This window comes from Ranitomeya variabilis, chromosome 1 (genome assembly GCF_051348905.1).
Source record: "Ranitomeya variabilis isolate aRanVar5 chromosome 1, aRanVar5.hap1, whole genome shotgun sequence".
Taxonomy (NCBI): domain Eukaryota; kingdom Metazoa; phylum Chordata; class Amphibia; order Anura; family Dendrobatidae; genus Ranitomeya; species Ranitomeya variabilis.
The window spans coordinates 726,937,906-726,963,630 of NC_135232.1; the positions used below are offsets into that span (position 1 = coordinate 726,937,906).

Genomic DNA, 25,725 nt, shown 5'->3' on the forward strand with positions numbered 1-25,725 from the left:
TGCGACGGTTGCGTCGTGTTGTGGCGGACCGCCGGCAGCAAAAAACGTTACATATAACGTTTTTTGCTTTGCTGTGTCCGCCATTTCCGACCGCGCATGTGCGGCCGGTACTCCGCCTCCCCGCACCTCACAATGGGGCAGCAGATGCGTGGAAAAACAGCATCCGCTGCCTCCGTTGTCCGGCGCTTCCACAGTATGCGTCGGTACGTTGGCCCGACGCACTGCGACGGGCCGAGTACGACGCTAGTGTGAAAGTAGCCTAATGGGGACAGATTGATCTACTGGTGATCGTTCTCTGCCCAAAATTTGTCATCGTGTAAAGAGGCCGATAAACTAGCACCAAACGACTTCAATATTGTCAATCATGCTCGTTTAGTGGTCTGAAGTCATTGCAAGGTTCCGACTTGGTGTAAAACCAGCCCTGCTAAAAAGGTATAGGTGAGATACAACAAAAAAATCCTGTACTCAACCAGTTGACTACTCTGCTGGCCAGTGCCCCTCCACTGGTGTCTACATACTTCCTGCAGCTGCCACTTACCAAACATCCATGTGACCACTGCAGTCAATCATTGGACTCACATGTATAATGAGTGACAGCTAAAGACAGTAATTGATGGCAACAGTCATGGAGGGATGTACATCATGTTATCAGGGCAGCTGCCGTAACACTGATAATACAAGACTAGAGTAAGAACAGCTTAGAGAGTAGGCACAGCGCTTTATTGTGTGACAAACGTGTTGGATCTCATTCTATTTTGTTGGGTTCATCATTTTTCCAGTAAAAATATCGTTGGAAATATCTTTGTTGAAGATGGAGAATAAGAACTGTCTGTTAAATGTGATGTGTGTTGGAGAACTGAGCTTGGATATCCCAATGGCCGTGGCAGCAGCGTATTCTATTCCCTCCTCATCCATTTTCAGCACGGCTTTATGGACAGCCTACAGAGGATGAGAGCAGAAAAGTCATAAAACATAGGTCACCTGTTCTCTTATTGAGTCTTTAAGGGAGTGGTCAAATTAGGAACATTCCCTCCTACAAGTCCCCCAAGAATCAACTGCAATGACCAGAGAAGGCAACTGACCTTTCCTTGTGCTGCTCGTGAAATGATGCGTAAATCTTTGGACAATTTATTTTAATAAAAATGTCTTTTTTTGACTAAAATATGTTGGGAGGGGTGAACTAATTTGCATAATTCTTCCCATGGGGCATTGCCAATGTGATTCCAGTCGGTCTCATTAAGGAGATTCAGTCCCTAAAAATGATTCTTTGCTCAAACCCAAAATTAATTTTACCTTTGACAATTTTAGCCTGGAGTCTCCCGTAATCCCGGATAGGTCGGCGTGGTCAGAAAATACCTTTGTGATACCCAAATGTTCTAGTACGCGCTTAAGATCAAGTTCTCCGGACATGGAAAATTTTGGAATTGATAGAATAATCTCTCTGTGCAACGGGAAGAAGTCTCATTATATCATAGAAATGTCCCACTAAAAAGTCCATGTTCACACTGCAATCATAACTTAATTGTACCGTTACAATAATAAGTCAGTTTTCATCTGCAAAACCATACTGAGCAACTAACCTGCACCAAGGACGAATACCATACCAGTCACAGCCTGTAAATAGCAGAAGTGTGAGTGCAGCTCTGAGGTATAATATAGGATCTAACTCAGCATCTGTAATGTATGTACACAGTGTCTGCACTAGAAGAATAGCGAGTGCAGCTCTGGAGTATAATACAGAATGTAACTCAGGATCAGTAATGTAATGTATGCACACAGTAACTGCACCAGCAAAATAGTGAGTGCAGCTCTGGAGTATAATACAGAATGTAACTTAGGATCAGTAATGTAATGTGTGTGCACAGTGATTTCATCAGAGGAATAGTGAGTGCAGCTCTGGAGTATAATAGAGGATGTAACTCAGGATCAGTAATGTGATGTATGTAAACAGTGACTGCTCTAGCAGAATAGTGAGCGCAGCTCTAGAGTTCGACGAACCAATAGGCAACCTTGGCATAACAATCTCACAAAAAAACTTCGACAAGCATCCAGGGTTGCGGAGCGGTGTTGGAAGAAAACATGCCTGCCAGACGACTTCACTGCTTTCAAACAAGCTACATTTGACTTCAAATTAGCCCTCACCTCCGCTAAACAGACCTATTTCACTAACCTTGTATCTTCACTATCCTATAACCCAAAACAACTATTCAACACATTTACCTCCCTCCTCCGCCCACCACTGCCACCTCAAACTCCTCTCATCTCTTCCGAGGACTTTGCCACCTACTTCAAAAACAAGATCGACCAAACAAGGCAAACCCTAACTGTTCCACGACCCCAACCACTCCATATACCAGACCTCTGCCCTTCCCTAATAACCTCCCTCTCCAACATCACTGAAGGAGAGCTTACTCACCTCTTTTCCAAATCGCACCTCACCACCTGTGCACTTGACCCCATCCCCTCCCACCTGCTCCCCAACCTCACTGACATGCTCATTCCAGCCCTAACCCATCTCTTCAACCTATCGCTATCTTCTGGTACCTTCCCCTCTGCCTTCAAACATGCCACCATCACACCCATCCCCAAAAAAACTAACCTTGACCCAACTGCTATGCCCAGCTACCGCCCCATATCACTGCTCCTGTTTGCTTCAAAACTCCTTGAGCAGTATGTCCATGCTCAAATTTCCTCCCACCTCTCATCTAACTCTCTCCTTGACAACCTCCAATCTGGCTTCCGCCCCACCACTCCACCGAAACTGCCCTGACAAAAATTATTAATGACTTACTCACAGCCAAAGCTAACAGACAGTTCTCCATCCTCCTCCTTCTTTACCTGTCCTCTGCTTTCGACACAGTCGATCACTGCCTACTGCTGCAGATTCTTTCTTCCCTTGGCATCAAAGACCTTGCCCTGTCCTGGATTGCCTCATACCTTTCCGACCGCACATTTAGCGTTTCCCACTCCCATACCACCTCCTCATCCCGCCCTCTCTCTGTTGGAGTCCCTCAAGGCTCTGTCCTAGGGCCCCTACTTTTTTCCATCCATACCCTTGGCCTAGGACAACTCATAAAGTCCCATGGCTTCCAGTACCACCTGTATGCGGACGACACTCAGATCTACCTCTCTGGCCCAGATGTCACCTCTCTGCTGTCCAGAATCCTAAAGTGTCTGTCAGCCATATCCTCCTTCTTCACCTTTCGCTTCCTAAAACTCAATGTAGACAAAACCGAACTCATCATCTTTCCCCCATCTCACGTATCCCCCCTACCTGACCTATCTATTATGGTAAACGGCATCACGCTCTCTCCCGCACCTGAAATCCGCTGCCTCGGGGTAACTCTCGACTCTGCCCTGTCCTTCAAACTGCACGTCCAAACTCTTGCCACCTCCTGTCGCCTCCAACTCAAAAATATTGACAGAATTCGTTCCTTCCTCAGCCCACAATCTACAAAAACTCTTGTGTATGCCCTCATCATCTCCTGCCTCGACTACTGCAACACCCTCCTCTGTGGCCTCCCCGCTAATTCTCTTGCACCACTCCAGTCTGTCCTCAACTCTGCTGCCCGGCTAATCCACCTCTTTCCTCGCTACTCCCCTGCTTCTCCCCTCTGCAAATCCCTCCACTGGCTCCCAATTCCCCAACGAATCCAGTTCAAACTACTAACACTGATCTACAAAGCCATCCACAACCTGTCCCCTCCCTATATCTCTGAACTAATCTCCGAATATCTTCCCTCACGTAATCTCCGATCCTCCCAAGACCTCCTACTCTTCTCCACACTTATTCGTTCCTCACACAACCGCCTCCAAGATTTCTCCCGAATATCCCCCATCCTCTGGAATTCCTTGCCTCAACACATCCGACTATCCACCACCCTCGGATCCTTCAGACGGAACCTGGAAACCCATCTCTTCAAGAAAGCCTACAGCCTGCAATAACCATTCTGCCGCCTCTCCATTGCCAGAGCCGCTGCCTCTCCATCGCCAAAGCCGCTGCCTCTCCATCACCAGAGCCACTGCCTCTCCATTGCCAGAGCCGCTGCCTCTCCATCGCCAGAGCCGCTGCCTCTCCATCGCCTGAGCTGTTGCCTCTCCATCGCCAGAGCCACTGTCTCTCCATCGCCAGAGCCACTGCCTCTCCATCGCCAGAGCCGCTGCCTCTCCATCGCCAGAGCCGCCGCCTCGCCATTGCCAGAGCCGCCGCCTCGCCAACGCCTAACCCCTACCTTCTGCCTCTTCCCCACTATCCCACAGAATGTAAGTCCGCAAGGACAGTGTCCTCTCCCCTCTGTACCAGTCTGTCACTGTAAACTTGTTTACTGTAAACGACATCTATAACTCTGTATGTAACCCCTTTCTCATGTACAGCACCATGGAATTAATGGTGCTATATAAATAAATAATAATAATAATAATAATAATAATAATAATACAGGATGTAACTGAGAATCAGTACAGGATTATTATTGCAATGTACACTCACCGGCCACTTTATTAGGTACACCATGCTAGTAACGGGTTGGACCCCCTTTTGCCTTCAGAACTGCCTCAATTCTTCGTGGCATAGATTCAACAAGGTGCTGGAAGCATTCCTCAGAGATTTTGGTCCATATTGACATGATGGCATCACACAGTTGCCGCAGATTTGTCGGCTGCACATCCCAAAGATGCTCCATACAAGGCAGGATGGATCCATGCTTTCATGTTGTTTACGCCAAATTCTGACCCTACCATCCGAATGTCGCAGCAGAAATCGAGACTCATCAGACCAAGCAACGTTTTTCCAATCTTCTACTGTCCAATTTCGATGAGCTTGTACAAATTGTAGCCTCAGTTTCCTGTTCTTAGCTGAAAGGAGTGGTACCCGGTGTGGTCTTCTGCTGCTGTAGCCCATCTGTCTCAAAGTTCGACGCACTGTGCGTTCAGAGATGCTCTTAGGCCTACCTTGGTTGTAACGGGTGGCGATTTGAGTCACTGTTGCCTTTCTATCAGCTCGAACCAGTCTGCCCATTCTCCTCTGACCTCTGGCATCAACAAGGCATTTCCGCCCACAGAACTGCCGCTCACTGGATTTTTTTTCTTTTTCAGACCATTCTCTGTAAACCCTAGAGATGGTTGTGCGTGAAAATCCCAGTAGATCAGCAGTTTCTGAAATACTCAGACCAGCCCTTCTGGCACCAACAACCATGCCACGTTCAAAGGCACTCAAATCACCTTTCTTCCCCATACTGATGCTCGGTTTGAACTGCAGGAGATTGTCTTGACCATGTCTACATGCCTAAATGCACTGAGTTGCCGCCATGTGATTGGCTGATTAGAAATTAAGTGTTAACAAGAAGTTGGACAGGTGTACCTAATAAAGTGGCCAGTGAGTGTATGTACACAGTGGCTGCACCAGCAGAATAGTGACTGCAGCTCTGGAGTATAATACAGGATGTAACTCAGGATCAGTACAGGATTAGTAATGTAATGTATGTACACAGTGACTGCACCAGCAGAATAGTGAGTGCAGCCCTGGAGTATAATGCACTTGGTAACTCAGGATCAGTACAGGATCAGTAATGTGATGTATGTACAGAGTGACTGCACCAGCAGAATAGTGAGTGCAGCTCTGTAGTAAAATACAGGATGTAACTCAGGATCAGTATAGGATCAGTAATGTAATGTATGTACACAGTGACTGCACCTGCAGAATAGCGAGTGCAGCTCTGGAGTATAATACAGAATTTAACTCAGGATCAGTACTGTAATGTATGCACACAGTGACTGCTGCGGCAGAATAATGAGTGCAGCTCTGGAGTATAATACAGGATGTAACTCAGGATCAGTACAGGATTAGTAATATAATGTATTTACACAGAAACTGCACCAGCAGAATAGTGAGTGCAGCTCTGGAGTGTTAGGGTATGTGCACACATTGCGGATTCTCTGCGGATCCGCAGCGTTTTTTGCAGTGCAGATCCGCAATTGATTTACAATGTAAATCAATGAGAAAAAAATGCTGTGCACACTTTGCGGAAAATCCGCTGCGGAAACGCTGCGGTTTAAAAGAAGTAGCATGTCAATTCTTTTTTGTGAATCTGCAGCGTTTTTGTACCCATTCCATTATAGAAAACCGCAGGGGTAATAAACAGCAAATCCGCAAAACGCACAAAAAACGCTGCGGAACCGCACAAAAAATGCGACAAATCTGCAGGTGCGTTTTCTGCCAGGAGAGGCAGAATCCGCACCAGAAATCCCTAAGCCTAATCCGCAATGTGTGCACATAGCCTAATAGAGAATGTAACTTAGGATCAGTAATGTACACTCACCGGCCACTTTATTAGGTACACCATGCTAGTAACGGGTTGGACCCCCTTTTGCCTTCAGAACTGCCTCAATTCTTCGTGGCATAGATTCAACAAGGTGCTGGAAGCATTCCTCAGAGATTTTGGTCCATATTGACATGATGGCATCACACAGTTGCCGCAGATTTGTCGGCTGCACATCCCAAAGATGCTCCATACAAGGCAGGATGGATCCATGCTTTCATGTTGTTTACGCCAAATTCTGACCCTACCATCCGAATGTCGCAGCAGAAATCGAGACTCATCAGACCAAGCAACGTTTTTCCAATCTTCTACTGTCCAATTTCGATGAGCTTGTACAAATTGTAGCCTCAGTTTCCTGTTCTTAGCTGAAAGGAGTGGTACCCGGTGTGGTCTTCTGCTGCTGTAGCCCATCTGCCTCAAAGTTCGACGCACTGTGCGTTCAGAGATGCTCTTAGGCCTACCTTGGTTGTAACGGGTGGCGATTTGAGTCACTGTTGCCTTTCTATCAGCTCGAACCAGTCTGCCCATTCTCCTCTGACCTCTGGCATCAACAAGGCATTTCCGCCCGCAGAACTGCCGCTCACTGGATTTTTTTTCTTTTTCGGACCATTCTCTGTAAACCCTAGAGATGGTTGTGCGTGAAACTCCCAGTAGATCAGCAGTTTCTGAAATACTCAGACCAGCCCTTCTGGCACCAACAACCATGCCACGTTCAAAGGCACTCAAATCACCTTTCTTCCCCATACTGATGCTCGTTTTGAACTGCAGGAGATTGTCTTGACCATGTCTACATGCCTAAATGCACTGAGTTGCCGCCATGTGATTGGCTGATTAGAAATTAAGTGTTAACAAGAAGTTGGACAGGTGTACCTAATAAAGTGGCCAGTGAGTGTATGTACACAGTGATTTCACAAGAAGAATAGTGAGTGCAGCTCTGGGGTATAATGCAGGATGTAAGTCAAGATCAGTAATGTAATGTATGTACACAGTGATTTCACCAGAGTGCAGCTCTGTAGTATAATACACGATGTAACTCAGGATCAGTACAGGATCAGTAATGTAATGTATGCACACAGTGACTGCACCAGCAGAATAGTGAGTGCAGCTCTGCAGTATAATACAGGACGTAACTCAGGATCAGTACAGGATCAGTAATGTAATGTATGTACACAGTAAATGCACCAGCAGAATAATGAGTGCAGCTCTGTAGTATAATACACGATGTAACTCAGGATCAGTACAGGATCAGTAATGTAATGTATGTACACAGTGATTGCACCAGCAGAATAATGAGTGCAGCTCTGTAGTATAATACACGATGTAACTCAGGATCAGTACAAGATCAGTAATGTAATGTATGCACACAGTGACTGCACCAGCAGAATAGCGATTGCAGCTCTTGAGTATAAAACAGAATGTAACTCAGGATCAGTAATGTAATGTATGTACACAGTGATTGCTCCAGCAGAATAGTGAGTGCAGCTCTGGGGTATAATACAGGATGTAACTCAGGATCAGTACAGGATTAGTAATGTAATGTATGTATACAGTGACTGCACCAGCAGAATAGTGAGTGCAGCTCTGGAGAATAATAGGGAATCTAACTCAGGATCAGTAATGTAATGTATGTACACAGTGATTTCACCAGCAGAATAGTGAGTGCAGCTCTGGAGTATAATACAGCATGTAACTCAGGATCAGTAATGTAATGTATGCACACAGTGATTGCACCAGCAGAATAGTGAGTGCAGCTTTGGGGTATAATATAGGATGTAACTCAGGATCAGTATAGGATCAGTAATGTAATGTATGTACACAGTAACTGCACCAGCAGAATAGTGAGTGCAGCTCTGGAGTATAATACAGCATGTAACTCAGGATCAGTAATGTAATGTATGTACACAGTAACTGCACCAGCAGAATAGTGAGTGCAGCTCTGGAGTATAATACAAAATATAACTCAGGATCAGTACAGGATCAGTAATGTAATGTATGTACACAGTGACTGCACCAGCAGAATAGCGAGTGCAGCTCTGGAGTATAATACAATATGTAACTCAGGATCAGTGCAGGATCAGTAATGTAATGTATGTACACAGTGACTGCACCAGCAGAATAGTGGGTGCAGCTCTGCTCAGCTGCTACTCGCTGTGCTGATTGTGGGTGCGGTCGCTGCTGAACCTGCAGTGTGCTCCTGAGCTCCTGAGAACCACCACCTCTCCACCTGGGGACCTGCTCTCTCTCTTACCCAGGGAGGGAGTGGGTTTCCTGGGATGAGTGAAGGAGCCAAGTCCCAGGCTTCTGCTTCCCGGACCAGGCTGGTGGGGGGCAGAAGGAACCAGCAACCAGCCTGCACATCAGAGGATTCGGGGGTGAGACGCTCCACCAGGAGTCGCAGCAATGTGGCTCCTACTCCCCCCAGGTCTGCAGAGACCCAGAGAAGCCGCAAGGCTTCCATGGAGGAGAAGCCTGCTAGTGTGCAAGATGGCGGTCCTTCTGGAGGAAAGCTGAGTGCTCACGGAGGTGAAGCCGACCTCACTGAAGAGGGTTGGGCGCTGCAGAGCCCCCGGGAGTCTGTGTCCACCTATGCCTCCCGGGTCATGAGCCACCTCCGTGAGTATGAAGACGCAAGCAAGACCATCACGAGGCTCCGAGAGGAGCTGCGCTGCACAAGCAACAAAGCTGCAGGTTCCTCCAAACCGAGGAAGAATCAGCTCCAGGCAGAGGTAAGGAGACTGAAGGATGACATCAATGAGCTTGAAGTCAGAAAAGCTTTCATCAGAGAAAAAAGTGGACCATTTAAGGAAAAACTTATTAATGAAGATCGATTCAGAGAAATGGCTGATAACAGAGAGCAAAGGCAGATGGGACTGCAGCCTGAGTGCCAGGTGGATGATGATGATGAGGAGGAGGATGATGACCAGCAGAAAGCCCCACCTGGCAGCCTGCTTAGTCACTCACAGGCCACGTGCAGCGAGCTCCCTGCTGGACAGGCGACAATGACATCTCGTCGCAGTTCTGCTGGCTCTGGGGAGGACAGTGACATCGGCCAGGGAGGGGCACTAATGGCCGAGATCAAGCTCCTGGAGTCCCCAGTGTGCCTTCAGAACTTCCATCTTGGTGATGATTTGCCAGAGGAGGCACCTGGGGGCCGGAAAAAAAAGGTGAAGAAGATCAAACCTAAGCTGCAGGAAGCGGTAAGCTATGTATATGCCCCCCTCCCTGTACCCCCTGAGTCGGCTGCAGGGTCAGCTCGCTGTATAAGCCCCGTTGCCCAGCCCAGCCCGGGTTCTGCTGTGGATCCGGTGCAAAGGCGCGGGGAGACTACAAAGCAATGTAGTGAGGCGCAGAGCTCCGTTTCTGCTTGTAGTAGCGGGGACGTAGCAGCAGGTGCATCAGCCGAGAGGCTGGACAGTGAGGGAGGCCCGGCGGCGGGCGAAAAATCAGGCCACGATACTGTGGTGCGCTCCCCAGTGGGAGGGGGGAGCAGCCCGGTGTCAGGGGCAGCTCCGGTAGCCTCGGTGCCCCTGAATGCTGTTGCCGCTGATCACTTAGTTGAGAAGCGGCGGCAGTGTGAGGGGGTTACCGGGGCTGGGCGTTCCGGTCCTCCCACCAAAGTCCTGTTCTGTGTTGGCGCCGCTGGTCAACAAGATCCTGATGCTAAGGATCAGCGGTGCCTCACAGCAGCGAAAGATCAGTGGCGCCTGGTAGCAACCATGAAGCAGCGGAAAATATCAACTGATGATGCGGAGGGCACACATAAAACCAGGGGTGAGGTCACCTCCAGTTCTGTGGAGGAGACTCAGCCCCTTGTGCCTGATGATGCGGAGGCCAAAATGTCACCCCCTGTTGTCACTGGTCCAGCAGGAGTGAATGTGGTGGTGGGTATGGATGAGGAAAACTCTTTGTCTAGTGGTGTGGTTGCTGGTTTGGTGGAGGGTGAGGAGGTTATGGAGGTGGGTAATGGTGATACTGTTGGTGTGGATGTGGTCACTGGTCCGGTTGCCCCCCCGGTGGTGGCAGCACCTGTCAGGAGTTATGCTGCTGTCACCTCCGGGGGAAATAGGGCGTCCTCCTCGTCTCTGGGCTCTGGGGACGGCATGTTGCAATGGCGTCTCCTGGAGGCTCTAGAGAAGGGAGAGAGATCACTAATGGTAGAGGGTCGAGAGGTTGATCTATCCTTCTGGATAGAGAGGCATGGCCTCGGGGCCTTCCGAGAGCAAAGAGGGGGGGATACAGTGTGGTCCCTCCCAACAGCCGGGCTGGGTAGTGTGCGTAGGAATGTGGTCCGTCTTCGGTGGAGGGGCAGTGATGCGTGTCCTCCAAGGTCGAAGGTTGTGGAGCTCCTGCTGAGGATGGGCTTCAAGGCGATTGACATCTACGCCTTGATACATCCCTATTCCACACCTGAGTTTGATGTCAGCTTTGTTCGGCCGGAGGGGCTTGAACTTTTCTGGTCGAACTATGAGTTGGCAAAAAATGAGCCCGGCTGGCGAGACTTTGCCGTTCAGGCGGTGTCTCGCCAAAATCAAGTCAAGAAAGTGACCGTGATGACATGTAACGAGTCGCTTTCTTGTTATGACATCATGACGTGGCTTGGCCGGTATGGAGAGGTAGTGGAGATGCCAAAGAAAAACCATGACGAGTTTGGTATCTGGTCAGGGGCCTGGACGTTTATGGTAAAACTTAAGCGTTCAGGTGGTACGGTTGCCCACATACCATCATCTGCCTTCCTGGGTAGGGATCGTATCCTGGTCTTCTACCAGGGGCAACCGAAGCTCTGTCACAGGTGCGGCGACCCCACACACTTCAGCGCAAACTGCACTGTGCAGAAGTGTGCATTGTGTGGGGATGTCGGCCATCTTGCTGCATCTTGTGTGGAGATTAGGTGCCACCTGTGTGGTGAGTTAGGTCACCCATTCAGCCGTTGTCCTCGCTCCTTCGCTAACGCAGTCGTGACCCCGGTGGGAGAAAGCCGTGAGGCTGATTCTGCTGGGGAAGGGACTAGCAAGGGTGAGGGAGCTGAGGGGCCAAGGAAGAAAAGCAATAAAAAGACGCCTGCCCAGCAAAGGCGTCTAGACAAGCGCAGACAGGATAGGGAGCTGGGCGAGCCTCGGGCTACTGGGGCGGCCCCTGTCCTGGATGCCAGTCTTGCTGCTGAGGCCCCAAGGGATGATGAGTTGGATGAGGAGGTCAGGAGGATCCACAGGGAGGAGAGTGCCACTGCCTCAGAGTCCTCCCATTATGAAAGTATGGATGAGGATAATAGGCAGTGGCTAGAGGACAAGCGTAAGCTCGGCACCAAAAAGAAGAGAAAGAAGGGAGATAAAAAATCTTCTCTCACTCTGACCAAGGTACCTAAGGAAGGAAAAACAGACTCCCCTCTGGTTGGTCTTTCTAACCGGTTCCAAGCCCTTGAAAACATCTCTTCCTCTGAGGAGGAAGCTGAGGGTGAGGTTCTGGCTTCGGCGGGGCTCACAGGGGGCGCCGAGTCTCCTCCTTCTGGGAACGTAAGATCCTTGGAGGGAGGGACTGGCCCAGAGTCCGGAGACGAGGACGAAAAAAATAAAAAACGCGTGGAAATGGATACCTCCATGTCATTAAAGAGGGGGAAGGATTCCTCCTCTGAGGCAGAGGATAAGGGGAGTGGGAAAAAGAAAGCCATCTAACTCAATCACCAATGATGGCGGAACCCACTCCGTTGACGCTGGCGTCCATTAATGTCGCCAGCATAAAGTCAAATACAGCTAGATTTGCGGCCTTTGATTTTCTCAGCCGGGTTGAAGCTGACATTTTCTTTTTGCAAGAGACCAGGCTGCCAAACATGGCAGATGTGTTTAAAGCTAAGAGGGAGTGGAGACTCGGGCCCTCCTATTGGTCTCTTGCGGCCGAGCCGTATAGCGGAGTGGCGGTCCTTTTTACCGCACCGGTGGAATGCCGATGGGTTATTGAGTTAGAAATGGGGAGGTGCCTGATCTTAGATGTCCTCATGAAGGGACAAGAGCTCCGGCTCATTAACATCTATGGTCCCCAATCTAAGTGGGACCGGAAGTGTCTCTTTATGAGGATCAAGCCCTACCTTTTTACAAGTCGGCAGGTTGTCTTTGGAGGGGACTTCAATGCTGTCACGAGGCCCCGAGATAGAGGAGGTTCCAGAGACAAGCTGACTTATGATAGCGTCGCCCTTAATAGTATAGCTAGTGAGGCTCGCCTGGTGGATGTCCACATCAGGGTCTGAGGAGGAAACTCGAGCATCTTGTCTCAACTGGAGGTAGCCGCGAGGAGATCTCCAGAGTGAAATCTTTGCTTATGAGGTGTCAGTACGATAGACACGCATCTTTGGTTTTTGAGAGGGATTACGGGAAGTACCGCTCGCCCGACCCTTACAGAAACTGCAAGATGTCAGTGAATAGTAAAGTGGTTACAGGACTGGTCGACACTACGGGGTCCCTGAGGCGATCCAGATCAGGGATCCTGGAGGTTGTCAGATCCTTCTACTCGCACCTCTTGGGGAAGAGGGATCTTGATTGGGATGAGATGTCGGCTTTCCTGGCAGAAGCTGTCCCCGAACCAGGGGTAGACCCCTCTCTTGACGTTTTGACAGAAATGATCAGGGAAGAGGAAGTTCAGTTGGCGATTGAAGGGCTTGCTCCCAAAAAATCGCCTGGTCCAGATGGCTTAACATCTGAATTCTATAAGACCTTTAAGGACGTTTTGGTTCCCCTCTTGACTGAGGTATTCAATGAGTGTCTTTCCTCGGGCACTCTGCCGAAGTCAATGAGGAGGTCTGCTCTGATCATTTTGTCAAAGGGTAAGGACCCGTCTTGCATTGAGAATTGGCGTCCCATAGCGCTTCTCAATGCAGACAGGAAGGTTCTAGCAAAGGTGCTGTTTAATCGGCTGGTGAAATTTGCACCCCGACTCCTTTCGGGGGCCCAGCATTGCTCTGTTCCAGGCCGCAGCACATTTAGTGCTGTGCTCTGTGTCCGAGAGGCAGTGGAGCAGGGTAGGGCTGGTCACTGGAAGGGGTACATGCTGTCACTGGACCAGGCAAAAGCGTTTGATCGGGTTAATCACGAGTACCTCTGGTCCGTCCTTCTGAGATATGGCCTGCCGGGGGGGTTTGTTGATTGGCTTAAGACCTTGTACAGTGGGGCAGAGAGTTTCCCGCTTGTGAATGGTTGGATTGGTAGCTCTTTTGAGGTTGGGTCCGGTGTTCGCCAGGGTTGTCCCTTGAGCCCGCTGCTGTACGTGTTTGCGATTGACCCTCTTCTTAGGAGGGTGGAGCGTGGACCGTTGGCCGGGATCGGGATGGATCAGGCAGCACCGGAAGCCACTCTGAGGGTGGTGGCGTATGCCGATGATGTCACTGTGTTTGCTTCCTCTCACGAGGAGGCAGGGTGGCTGATGTCAGAGGTAGATCGCTACTCGGAGGCATCCGGGTCCAAGATCAACCGGGATAAGTGTGAGAGTCTCTGGCTGGGAGGAGGAGATCCTGGTTTTGATCTCCCGGACACCCTTCCAGGACCCAAAGTCTCTGCAAAAGTCCTTGGCATCGAATTTGGCCAGGGGGATTACCCCAAACAAAATTGGGACAGCAGGCTAGAGATCGCCACTCAGAAGGTGAACCAATGGAAGGGTTGGTCTTTGACCCTAAGGGAAAGGGTAAACCTGAGCAAAACTTACCTGCTCCCTTTACTGATTTATCTGGGCAGTGTGTGCATCTTGCCGGAATCTCTCTGGACTCGGGTCTACAGTTTGTTCTTCCAACTGTTATGGGGGAATAGACTGAACCTGGTCAAGAGGGAGGTTACTTACCGTACGAGGAGACTAGGAGGGTTGGGTATGGTCAACCCTGTGGTATTCCTTGTGGATACCTTCATTAAGATCAATATCGCAAACCTCTGGAAAGAGAGGGCTCCTCCGTGGGTATTCTCCTGTAGGGGATGGTTTCAGCCTTTCTTCCAGGAATGGGAGACAGGAGGGCAAGTGAAGGATCTTCGCACACCGCATGGACATCTTCCGGCTTACGCTACCTTGGTTCTGAAGGTAATTCGTCGGTGGGGTCTGGGAATGTGGGAGATCAGGACTCTGCCAAGGAAACTACTTGACAGTAGGGTTCTGTTGACCCATTTCCAGAGGCCTCTGGCGCTCAGGGACTGCCCAAGTCGGGATCTTGGGGTGGGTTTGCATCTTTTGAATTCTATCAGGATCCCCTCGAAGTTTTGGGACTTGGCTTGGCGCTGCTTCCATGGGAAACTGTGTGTGAGGGACAATCTGAAGTGTAGGAGCTCTGAGGACAGGAATTGTCCTCGGGAGCATTGTGGTACCTTGCTGGAAAGCATGGACCACTTCCTGCTTCATTGTCCCTTCAACACAGAGGTGTACAACAGGGTGGGCGCCTTCATTGGCTGGTCTCGGCTGGCCGGTCTCTCCTATGCGGAATGGGCCTATGGAGCTTTTGGAGACCTGGGTGGTCGGGACCGCTGCACCTTATTTCTAGTTAGCGCAGTGGTTAGGTATCACACGTGGAACGCACGGTGCTTAGTATCGATGCAACGAAAAATCCTCCCAGTGGACGATGTGTTTAGGACCATACTCGGTGACCTGGTGAAGGTGCACTCTCTGGAGTATGGGCGACTGGGCGCACGGAGGGCCGCGCTCCTCTGGAGGGGCTTTTCTTTTAGTGTGCCCTAGTCTGGTCATCTCCTTTCCTGGTGGTGGGCTGCTGCTGACACTCTAGATTTTTGTTTTGTTTGATCATTATACAGTGATGTAGGGCTGCAGGCGCCGAACTTGGGCTTCGTGTTTTGTAATTATTGTGGTGTGTGCTGCTGTATATAATGTATATATTGTATATGGGGATATAGATTTGGGTGTAGGTGTTAGGTTGGGTGGTGGGAAAAGGGGGGAGGTGGGATTATCTTGTGGGACTATGGGACACCGGGTTGTTTGGGGGAAAAACTGGCACTGCCTGATCTGGCCTATGGACGTTGGACATGGACTGAGGCATGAGACGCAGGACCAGCTCTCAGGTCAGTGCGGGGGGTTGGGAATGGAGGATAGCTTGTAGTATTGTATATATTTGTTTAATTTGTAGTTATTTTATTTAAAACTAAAAAAAAAAAAAAAAAAAAAAAAATTCATGTATATAGTCTTTGTTTTCCATTGTTTATTTTATTTGTTATTATTATTTTGTTTGGTGACCGGACCTGAAGTTATTGTTCTGTATATACTGTATAATATGTGTGAGAGGAGAGAATGAGCGGCTGGACCAGTGTTCAGTATACTGATTATTTTCTGGCTAATATTTTTGTTATGTTTTCTGCTATTATTGTTGTTATGTTTTTCATTTTTATAATAAAAGATCTACAGGATGTAACTCAGGATCAGTACAGGATTAGTAATATAATGTATTTACACAGAAACTGCACCAGCAGAATAGTGAGTGCAGCTCTGGAGTGTTAGGGTATGTGCACACATTGCGGATTCTCTGCGGATCCGCAGCGTTTTTTGCAGTGCAGATCCGCAATTGATTTACAATGTAAATCAATGAGAAAAAAATGCTGTGCACACTTTGCGGAAAATCCGCTGCGGAAACGCTGCGGTTTAAAAGAAGTAGCATGTCAATTCTTTTTTGTGAATCTGCAGCGTTTTTGTACCCATTCCATTATAGAAAACCGCAGGGGTAATAAACAGCAAATCCGCAAAACGCACAAAAAACGCTGCGGAACCGCACAAAAAATGCGACAAATCTGCAGGTGCGTTTTCTGCCAGGAGAGGCAGAATCCGCACCAGAAATCCCTAAGCCTAATCTGCAATGTGTGCACATAGCCTAATAGAGAATGTAACTTAGGATCAGTAATGTATGTACACAGTGATTTCACAAGAAGAATAGTGAGTGCAGCTCTGGGGTATAATGCAGGATGTAAGTCAAGATCAGTAATGTAATGTATGTACACAGTGATTTCACCAGAGTGCAGCTCTGTAGTATAATACACGATGTAACTCAGGATCAGTACAGGATCAGTAATGTAATGTATGTACACAGTGACTGCACCAGCAGAATAATGAGTGCAGCTCTGTAGTATAATACACGATGTAACTCAGGATCAGTACAGGATCAGTAATGTAATGTATGCACACAGTGACTGCACCAGCAGAATAGCGATTGCAGTTCTTGAGTATAAAACAGAATGTAACTCAGGATCAGTAATGTAATGTATGTACACAGTGACTGCACCAGCAGAATAGTGAGTGCAGCTCTGCAGTATAATACAGGACGTAACTCAGGATCAGTACAGGATCAGTAATGTAATGTATGTACACAGTAAATGCACCAGCAGAATAATGAGTGCAGCTCTGTAGTATAATACACGATGTAACTCAGGATCAGTACAGGATCAGTAATGTAATGTATGTACACAGTGATTGCACCAGCAGAATAATGAGTGCAGCTCTGTAGTATAATACACGATGTAACTCAGGATCAGTACAAGATCAGTAATGTAATGTATGCACACAGTGACTGCACCAGCAGAATAGCGATTGCAGCTCTTGAGTATAAAACAGAATGTAACTCAGGATCAGTAATGTAATGTATGTACACAGTGATTGCTCCAGCAGAATAGTGAGTGCAGCTCTGGGGTATAATACAGGATGTAACTCAGGATCAGTACAGGATTAGTAATGTAATGTATGTATACAGTGACTGCACCAGCAGAATAGTGAGTGCAGCTCTGGAGAATAATAGGGAATCTAACTCAGGATCAGTAATGTAATGTATGTACACAGTGATTTCACCAGCAGAATAGTGAGTGCAGCTCTGGAGTATAATACAGCATGTAACTCAGGATCAGTAATGTAATGTATGCACACAGTGATTGCACCAGCAGAATAGTGAGTGCAGCTTTGGGGTATAATATAGGATGTAACTCAGGATCAGTATAGGATCAGTAATGTAATGTATGTACACAGTAACTGCACCAGCAGAATAGTGAGTGCAGCTCTGTATTATAATACAGGATGTAACTCAGGATCAGTACAGGATCAGTAATGTAATGTGTGTACACAGTGACTGCACCAGCAGAATAGTGAGTGCATCTCTGTAGTATAATGCACGATGTAACTCAGGATCAGTACAGGATCAGTACAGGATCAGTAATGTAATGTATGCACACAGTGACTGCACCAGCAGAATAGCGATTGCATCTCTTGAGTATAAAACAGAATGTAACTCAGGATTAGTAATGTAATGTATGTACACAGTGATTTCACCAGAAGAATAGTGATTGCAGCTCTAGAGTATAATACAGGATGTAATTCAGGATCAGTAACGTAATGAATGTACACAGTGATTGCTCCAGCAGAATAATGAGTGCAGCTCTGGGGTATAATATAGGAAGTAACTCAGGATCAGCACAGGATTAGTAATGTAATGCATGTATACAGTGACTGCACCAGCAGAATAGTGAGTGCAGCTCTGGAGAATAATAGGGAATCTAACTCAGGATCAGTAATGTAATGTATGTACACAGTGAGTTCACCAGCAGAATAGTGAGTGCAGCTCTGGAGTATAATACAGCATGTAACTCAGGATCAGTAATGTAATGTATGCACACAGTGACTGCACCAGCAGGATAGTGAGTGCAGCTTTGGGGTATAATACAGGATGCAACTCAGGATCAGTACAGGATCAGTAATGTGTGTACACAGTAACTGCACCAGCAGAATAGTGAGTGCAGCTCTGGAGTATACTTCAGAATATAACTCAGGATCAGTACAGGATCAGTAATGTATGTACACAGTAACTGCACCAGCAGAATAGTGAGTGCAGCTCTGGAATATAATACAGGATGTAACTCAGGATCAGTAATGTAATGTATGTATACAGTGACTGCACCAGCAGAATAATGAGTGCAGCTGTGGAGTATAATGCAGGATATAACTCAGGATCAGTACAGGATATGTAATGTAATGTACGTACACAGTGACTGCGCCAGCAGAATAGTGAGTGCAGCTCTGGAGTATACTTCAGAATGTAACTCAGGATCAGTACGGGATCAGTAATGTAATGTATGTACACAGTGACTGCACCAGCAGAATAGTGAGTGCAGCTCTGGAGTATAATACAAAATGTAACTCAGGATCAGGGCAGGATCAGTAATGTATGTACACAGTGACTGCACCAGCAGAATAGTGAGTCCAGCTCTGGAGTATAATACAGGATGTAACGCAGGATCAGTACAAGATTAGTAATGTAATGTATGTACGCAGTGACTGCACTAGAAGAATAGCGAGTGTAGCTCTGGAGTATAATTCAGAATGTAACTCAGGATCAGTACAGGATCAGTAATGTAATGTATGTACACATGTACACAGTGACTGCACCAGCAGAATAATGAGTGCAGCTCTGTAGTATAATACACGATGTAACTCAGGATCAGTACGGGATCAGTAATGTAATGTATGCACACAGTGACTTCACCAGCAGAATAGCGATTGCAGCTCTTGAGTATAAAACAGAATGTAACTCAGGATCAGTAATGTAATGTATGTACACAGTGATTTCACCAGAAGAATAGTGAGTGCAGCTCTGCAGTATAATACAAGATGTAATTCAGGATCAGTAACGTAATGTATGTACACATTGATTGCTCCAGCAGAATAGTGAGTGCAGCTCTGGGGTATAATACAGGATGCAACTCAGGATCAGTACAGGATCAGTAATGTATGTACACAGTAACTGCACCAGCAGAAGAGTGAGTGCAGCTCTGGAGTATACTTCAGAATATAACTCAGGATCAGTACAGGATCAGTAATGTATGTACACAGTAACTGCACCAGCAGAATAGTGAGTGCAGCTCTGGAGTATAATACAGGATGTAACTCATGATCAGTAATGTAATGTATACAGTGACTGCACCAGCAGAATAATGAGTGCAGCTGTGGAGTATAATGCAGGATATAACTCAGGACCAGTACAGGATACGTAATGTACTGTACGTACACAGTGACTGCGCCAGCAGAATAGTGAGTGCAGCTCTGGAGTATACGTCAGAATGTAACTCAGGATCAGTACGCGATCAGTTATGTAATGTATGTACACAGTGACTGCACCAGCGAATAGTGAGTGCAGCTCTGTAGTATAATACAGGATGTAACGCAGGATCAGTACAAGATTAGTAATGTAATGTATGTACGCATTGACTGCACTAGAAGAATATTGAGTGCAGCTCTGGAGTATACTTCAGAATGTAACTCAGGATCAGTACAGGATCAGTAATGTAATGTATGCACACAGTGACTGCACCAGCAGAATAGTCAATACAGCTCTGGAGTGTAATACAAAATGTAACTCAGGATCAGTACAGGATCATTAATGTAATGTACAGTATGTACACATTAACTGCACCAGCAGAATAGTGAGTGCAGCTCTGGTGTATAATATGAAGTCAGTTCTGTATATTTGTGAATGTGTACAAAGAAATCCTATAGTTATTGTTACCTTGGTTTCATTGCTTTGTTGTATGCCTCTAATGACATATTCTGAAGAGCTTTGTTAGGATCATTCATCTTCCCCATCTCTGGTAAGCCAAAAATTGCAGAGGTGTTTCCTTTGTAGGGGACTTCGACCAATGTGCATCCAGCCTCAGGTATATAACCCGTGAGATACTCTCCTTTTCTGCTCATCATCTGCACCTTCACTACTGTGTTCTCATCCACATGGAAGTCTTCTTCTCTGGTATGATCTACATTGAAAGCGTGCTCCCAGGATTCTACAAGAAATCCCACCAGTATTTCACTTATTCCTTATTTAACATTTGCTACATTTCTGCAGTTTTTGACCTTCCAAAGTTTTCATTCTTTCTCTATTTGTGTCATGGTGATGTGAAATTTGTTGTGTTTCCTTACAAATAAGTGATGCCGCTCTTACATTTCTTTATCCCGATTTTCAGATGCTATAAAACTGATACTTTTCTTTTATAATAGATCATTAAATCTGATCTCCAACGGCCTCACTCCTACCTCCCTCCTTGAGATTGCGGACTCCAGCCTGAGTCATTGTTTACCAGGCACGGTCCTTTTCATTTAATAGTGCCCAATCCAACAGTTCAATCACTAGATTGGGACTGATCTACAGAACCAGGAATGGTCACTACCAAATATACAGGACAATGCCTGGTAAACAAAAAGATCGCAGCACTCAGCGGAGCAACTTGGCCTTTTTCATTCAGCTGATGAAGGTGAAGGGAATTCAATCTCCATAAATTACTAAAACTCCTTTGAGGAGGAGCCCAATAGAGAATTTAAAAAATGCTATGATCCATTGTCTCCTTTTGCTGCCTATGGAGCCTTGCTATGATTTTTAGGGGAAATAGGGGCTTCCCTCTTTCTTGACCCCCATACCAGCCTTTCATGATATATTCATTTCCTAAATTCAATTGATGATCGTTTTCTTCCTTACCTTTGAAGAATACTGTGTTGGTGATAACTAGATCGGTCATCGGATCAATATTGTCCAAAGGAGCTTTAATTTTCCCATTTGTTTTCTTCTCCACGTAACTATTGATTTGTTCTAAGGCTTCTGGTTTTTCGAAGTTGAGGGGCATGTAGTATGATTGGTAGTACTTTTGGGCTTCGTCTAGGAACTTCTTTATAAGATTCTGCTTGGAATCGATGAACCACACTTTGGTGCTGTCCAACTCAAGTCCCCTTTTCAGTTGCTTGAAGATGTTTTGAACCTTCTGGAAGCCTTTGTGGATCATTTCATCTGATACTGAGGATTTGTTAAAACCAATTCCTTCATGGATCTGACTGAGGGTCTTGGACTTGGCACCAAGTGAGAGTAAAGCAAAAGCTTTTGCGATACTCAATGGAGCTAAGGGCAAGTTGTCATGAGGGTGAGCAGCAGCCAGTTGGTAGTAGATCTTGTAGTAGAAATTGAGGGTTGCAGTGGATACCTTGAGCAAAGCTTCTGGTTCATTGTTGTGGTGGTGGCCATCGTGGTCATGGTCATCATCATGTGGTCCACCATGGTGTTCACACACAAATGCACAAAGCAGAGTTTGGCTGAAACACAGGAAAATGAAAAGCTTCATTTTCTCTGAAAAATACAAGAATTCATCATAAGTATGTGAGCCACTATATTTCTCATTAATTATGGTATGTTCAAGGCTTGATATACAGGTTAGTGAACAAAGCTCCTACTGTATTATGGTCGCCGCTGATACCCCAAAATAATGTAGTAAAAAGTAATGAAAACATGATATTTACAAGAGTAAATAAATAGGGGAGTTTTAGTTTGAGAAAGGCCATCATGGAGGAACAACGAAAAAAAGTTGATATTAAAATATAACAAAATGCAGTTAAAAAGGACAAACAACAAATACAGAAACAAACACCATACTATAAAGGGCACACTGCATTCACCCTATGGGCAGTCCCTGGCCCGTACACCTGCCTACCTGCGGAGGTTGGCACCCTATATGAAACAGTACGAGAATGACGTCCCTGCTCGTCAGTGACTGGCCCTATCTGCTCTGAAGTGCCCTATAGATAAGTGATGGCTAATATACACTCATACCATCAAGGTTGGGTGGACAGTACTGTATTGGAACAGCCGGAGAAAAAAGGGAAGATGAATGGGAAAGCAGGTGTTTAAAAGGTCAATGGGAAGGTGACTCACCATGTATAGTTATGATAGTTAATATATGATAAAGAATGTGATAAGTGACCCCTCTGAGCTGTACCTGAGCTGAAGACCTGCCTATACAGTGGAGGTTGGCATCCTACTTGTCAGTGGATATGGCGTCCCTGCTCCATGATGGCTGTCCCTGGGAATCTCTGGTCAACATCAATCCCAGGAGCCAATAATGAGTGGAAGCAGAAAGTGGCAAAGATGCCTGCAACAGCTAAATCCCCACAGTGGTGCAGTGTGGGTCAAACCCTGTCTATTTAAGAAAAAAACTTGTCTGTACGGCATATATGATAACATAGAAACAGCCAGAGGGGGTACTTACCAATCAGATGTCATGTGACCTCTACACGTTTCGCCACATGGCTCATCAGGAGGTAAGATAAGTTGATGCTGCACGGTGCCACAGCAAACTCCTTCATTTATATACACATGGTATGGCCTTATAGTGTCTCCCCCAATGAGGTTCAAAAATTAGAAAGTCAGAGGTAAAAGTGAGAGTAAAGGGCACAATCACCCATGTCTCTCATCAAGGGGACATTATACGGCACTCATGAAACGATATATGTGCCTCACAAAAAATGTACTCGCCAGGCAAAAAACAACCCCACACGTATGTCCATTGATAGAAAACTAAAAAAAAGTTATGCTTTTCAGAAAAAGGCGACACAGACCAAATTTATTGAGTTATTATTTTTTTAACTGAGTTTTTTTTTTAATAATCTTTTTTCACCAGGTCACAGTCAGTTTTTGTTCTAATGTTATTCCCACTGCTCCTCTGGGTATGCCAATCTTTCTTTTATTAACATCCGCCATACGGCTCCAGAGATGTGGGACCTCTTTATTTAATGCTAATTTCTGTGGTGTTTACCAAGTGGGCGTGACTCATAAGATTTTTCTGAGGGCGTGTCTTAGGTCACTCTGCATAACTTCCATGTGATTGAGCACTGTCCTCTTGATAAAGACCATAAAAATCAGCACCAAAAAAAAATACACATATCTTTGGAAACAGGTCAGATTTTAGAAAAAAGAAAAAATGCAATACTCAGCGGGAATTATGCACGACAAGAACCTGCTTCCTTTTGACCTGGTCCTCTTTAAATAAAAAGTCCTTTTTACTGCAATCTAAATGTTTTAAATAGAATCCTCCTAAAATAAATTGACAAATTTTCATTTTTTCACAATTTCAAGCCACTTTTAAAGAGCATTGTGTTTGAATTAATATGCAAAATAGGTGCTCAGTGTACAGTGGGAGGTCTGAAGCTCCACCCCTTTGTCAGTCTGGCCCCTCGGCTTCTCGTCCCACTTCATTTTGTATTTTGTTTACAGGTCACATTTGTTTTACCTTATGGATGTCATGAAGGACCTGAGTTAGTAGGGTTGCTTCCCACTGTGCAATAGTACAGAGTATGTGTGCAGAGCATAACATTACATAATATTGGTGACACCTCCTTATGGTCCATTTGTCGTGTATTATAACCTAAGAAATGTAATGAGAATTATGAGAGTCCACTGATGAGCTATGGGACATGTTATAACATATAAGGTCTCAACGTCTCATGTACAGCACCATGGAATCAATGGTGCTATATAAATAAATAATAATAATAAGGTCTGGTTAGTGGCAAGCTGGTTGATCTGGGTGGCAAGAACACTGTGTACAGCACCTGCTAATTTTTGTTTAATCTATATGCAAACGTTTTAGGATCATGGCATTGATTTCTATGGGACTCAGGGAATGTCCTACATGAGGCGGTCCACAGAACCTGCCATCTTGTGGTCTCTTACAGATGCATAATTGTGGGGTTTACACGTGGCCTGGTTGAGTACCTGTATCTGTCGCCTGATGATATTGTGTACAGTCAGTGTGCGATATCGGTTATAGGGAACACCAATGATTGCCATACCCAGGGTGTAGCCAAAAGGACTTAGGGTCCCAATAAGTCCTATCATACTATTGTATCAACCCTGTTGTATGCTCCACTGTGTTGTCTTTGTGTTTTCTAGTACATTGCACTTTAGATAATTTTTGCATGTTTGTTTTTTGGTTTTTCTTTTAATTTTATACATTAAAATTGACATTTTATTCCAATACGCTGTTATATATACATATATACAATACTACTACATAGTGATTGTTCACTTCTCTGTTTATTTTTCACTTACAAAATATAATAAAGAATATATTAAAAAATACCAGTGTGGATAAGAAATACAGAGGAGAAAAAGTCTGTAAGAAGATCAGCTAAAACCAGGAGAACAAAAGTAAGGTAGCGTCCAAGAAGAAACAATACAAAGAGAAGATAAGAGACAACAGCAACTTCTCAAACTAGAGAGATTAGTGAGAAAAAAATGGAAGAAAAGGAGAAAGATTAAGATGATAGACAATAAGGAGGAAGATAAATAGAAAAGAAAATTAGAAATGGTAGACAAAGTCAAGAATTAGAACAGAGAGAATTAGGGATTGCAGAGTAAAGGAATAGAAAGATGGATGGAGGAGAAGAAGGGGAGGTAAGGAAGAATAAAAGCAATGAGATGAATGAGAAGTAGAAGAAAAGAAAGCAGAAAAGTAGAAGGAGGTAATGGAAGTAAATAAAGGAAAGAGCATACAGCAAAGAAGAATAATGAGGTGAAGAAGGAGGATTAGGAAGATGAAAGAAAAAAATGGAAAAATAAAAGAAAATAAGGAGAGAAGAAGAAAAATGAAAAATAGAACAAGGGGAGAAAAGGAAAGATGAAATGGAAAAGGAGAAAGGAAGAGAAAATAAGAAGGAGGACAAGCAAGAATGTACGAAGAGATGGAAATAAAAAATAGAAGAAAGAAAAGAACAATAAATGGAAATATAGAAAGAGAAGAATAATTGGTAGAAGAATCAAAAATAAGAAGAGAATGAAGAAGAACTAGAAAAGGAGTTGGAGAAAGGAAAGAAAGAAAACACGGAAGAAGATAAGACAAAAAGATAAAAATCAAAAATATGAAGCGGAGAAAAGCAATGAGAAGAATAAGCAGGAAATGAAAAGGACAAGTAAACGTAGGCAGAAGTAAAAGAGAAAAAATGGACAAAAAAGGGAAAAGTAAACAAGCAATAGAGAAAATGAACATAAAGGAGGGCAAGAAAAAATAAAAAAGGAAAAATAGGTAAAGAATGAAGAGTAGGAGGAAGCACAAAGTAGATGAAAAGTAATAAAAACAAGAATGACAGAGAAGAGGAAATTCAGAAATAGGAGATGAATTACACACAAAGAAGAATAAAGGAAAGAGAGAGAATATGAAGTAGAAATATTAAAGATTAGTAGGATGGAAACCAAAAGAAGAAAGTGAAGGAGTGCGATGTTCTGCCAATAACTGCTATTTTCATGCCGGCATAAAACATCTGATCAAAATGATTGTCAGGTGATCGCAGATATGTATATTACATGGGCCAGTAATTGGGAATGAACTTCAGTGAGATTATCCCATGGTCTCCAAGATCCATTAGTCTCACATATGCCTCCTGTTTTATCAGAGGCTGAGGCGCTATCCTCTACCTCACCCATACTTTACACTTAAGCTTTGCTTTTTCGACAAAATACAAGAAGTCGGCACCAAGAGAGATAAATTTGAATTACAGTAAGGACAGAAGACTAAGTAGAAATTTGAGATGTAATACTCACCAGCAGCTTCGGGATGAGTGGAGATGTGAAGCCCTCTCTCCCTGTATATATATATAT

At 45.4% G+C, this 25,725-nt stretch overlaps 1 protein-coding gene across 1 annotated transcript; it reads right to left on the reverse strand.

Moving 5' to 3' along the window:
* Positions 1–627: 627 nt before the first annotated feature.
* On the reverse strand, positions 628–25,725 carry LOC143781719 (alpha-1-antitrypsin-like). Its single transcript, XM_077268470.1, has 5 exons — positions 25,669–25,725; positions 20,785–21,423; positions 19,825–20,095; positions 1,294–1,441; positions 628–939 (listed from the first exon to the last, which is right to left on the reverse strand). The coding sequence occupies exons 2-5, from the start codon at positions 21,416–21,418 to the stop codon at positions 751–753; spliced, it is 1,242 nt and encodes a 413-aa protein (XP_077124585.1). The 5' UTR covers positions 21,419–21,423; positions 25,669–25,725; the 3' UTR covers positions 628–750.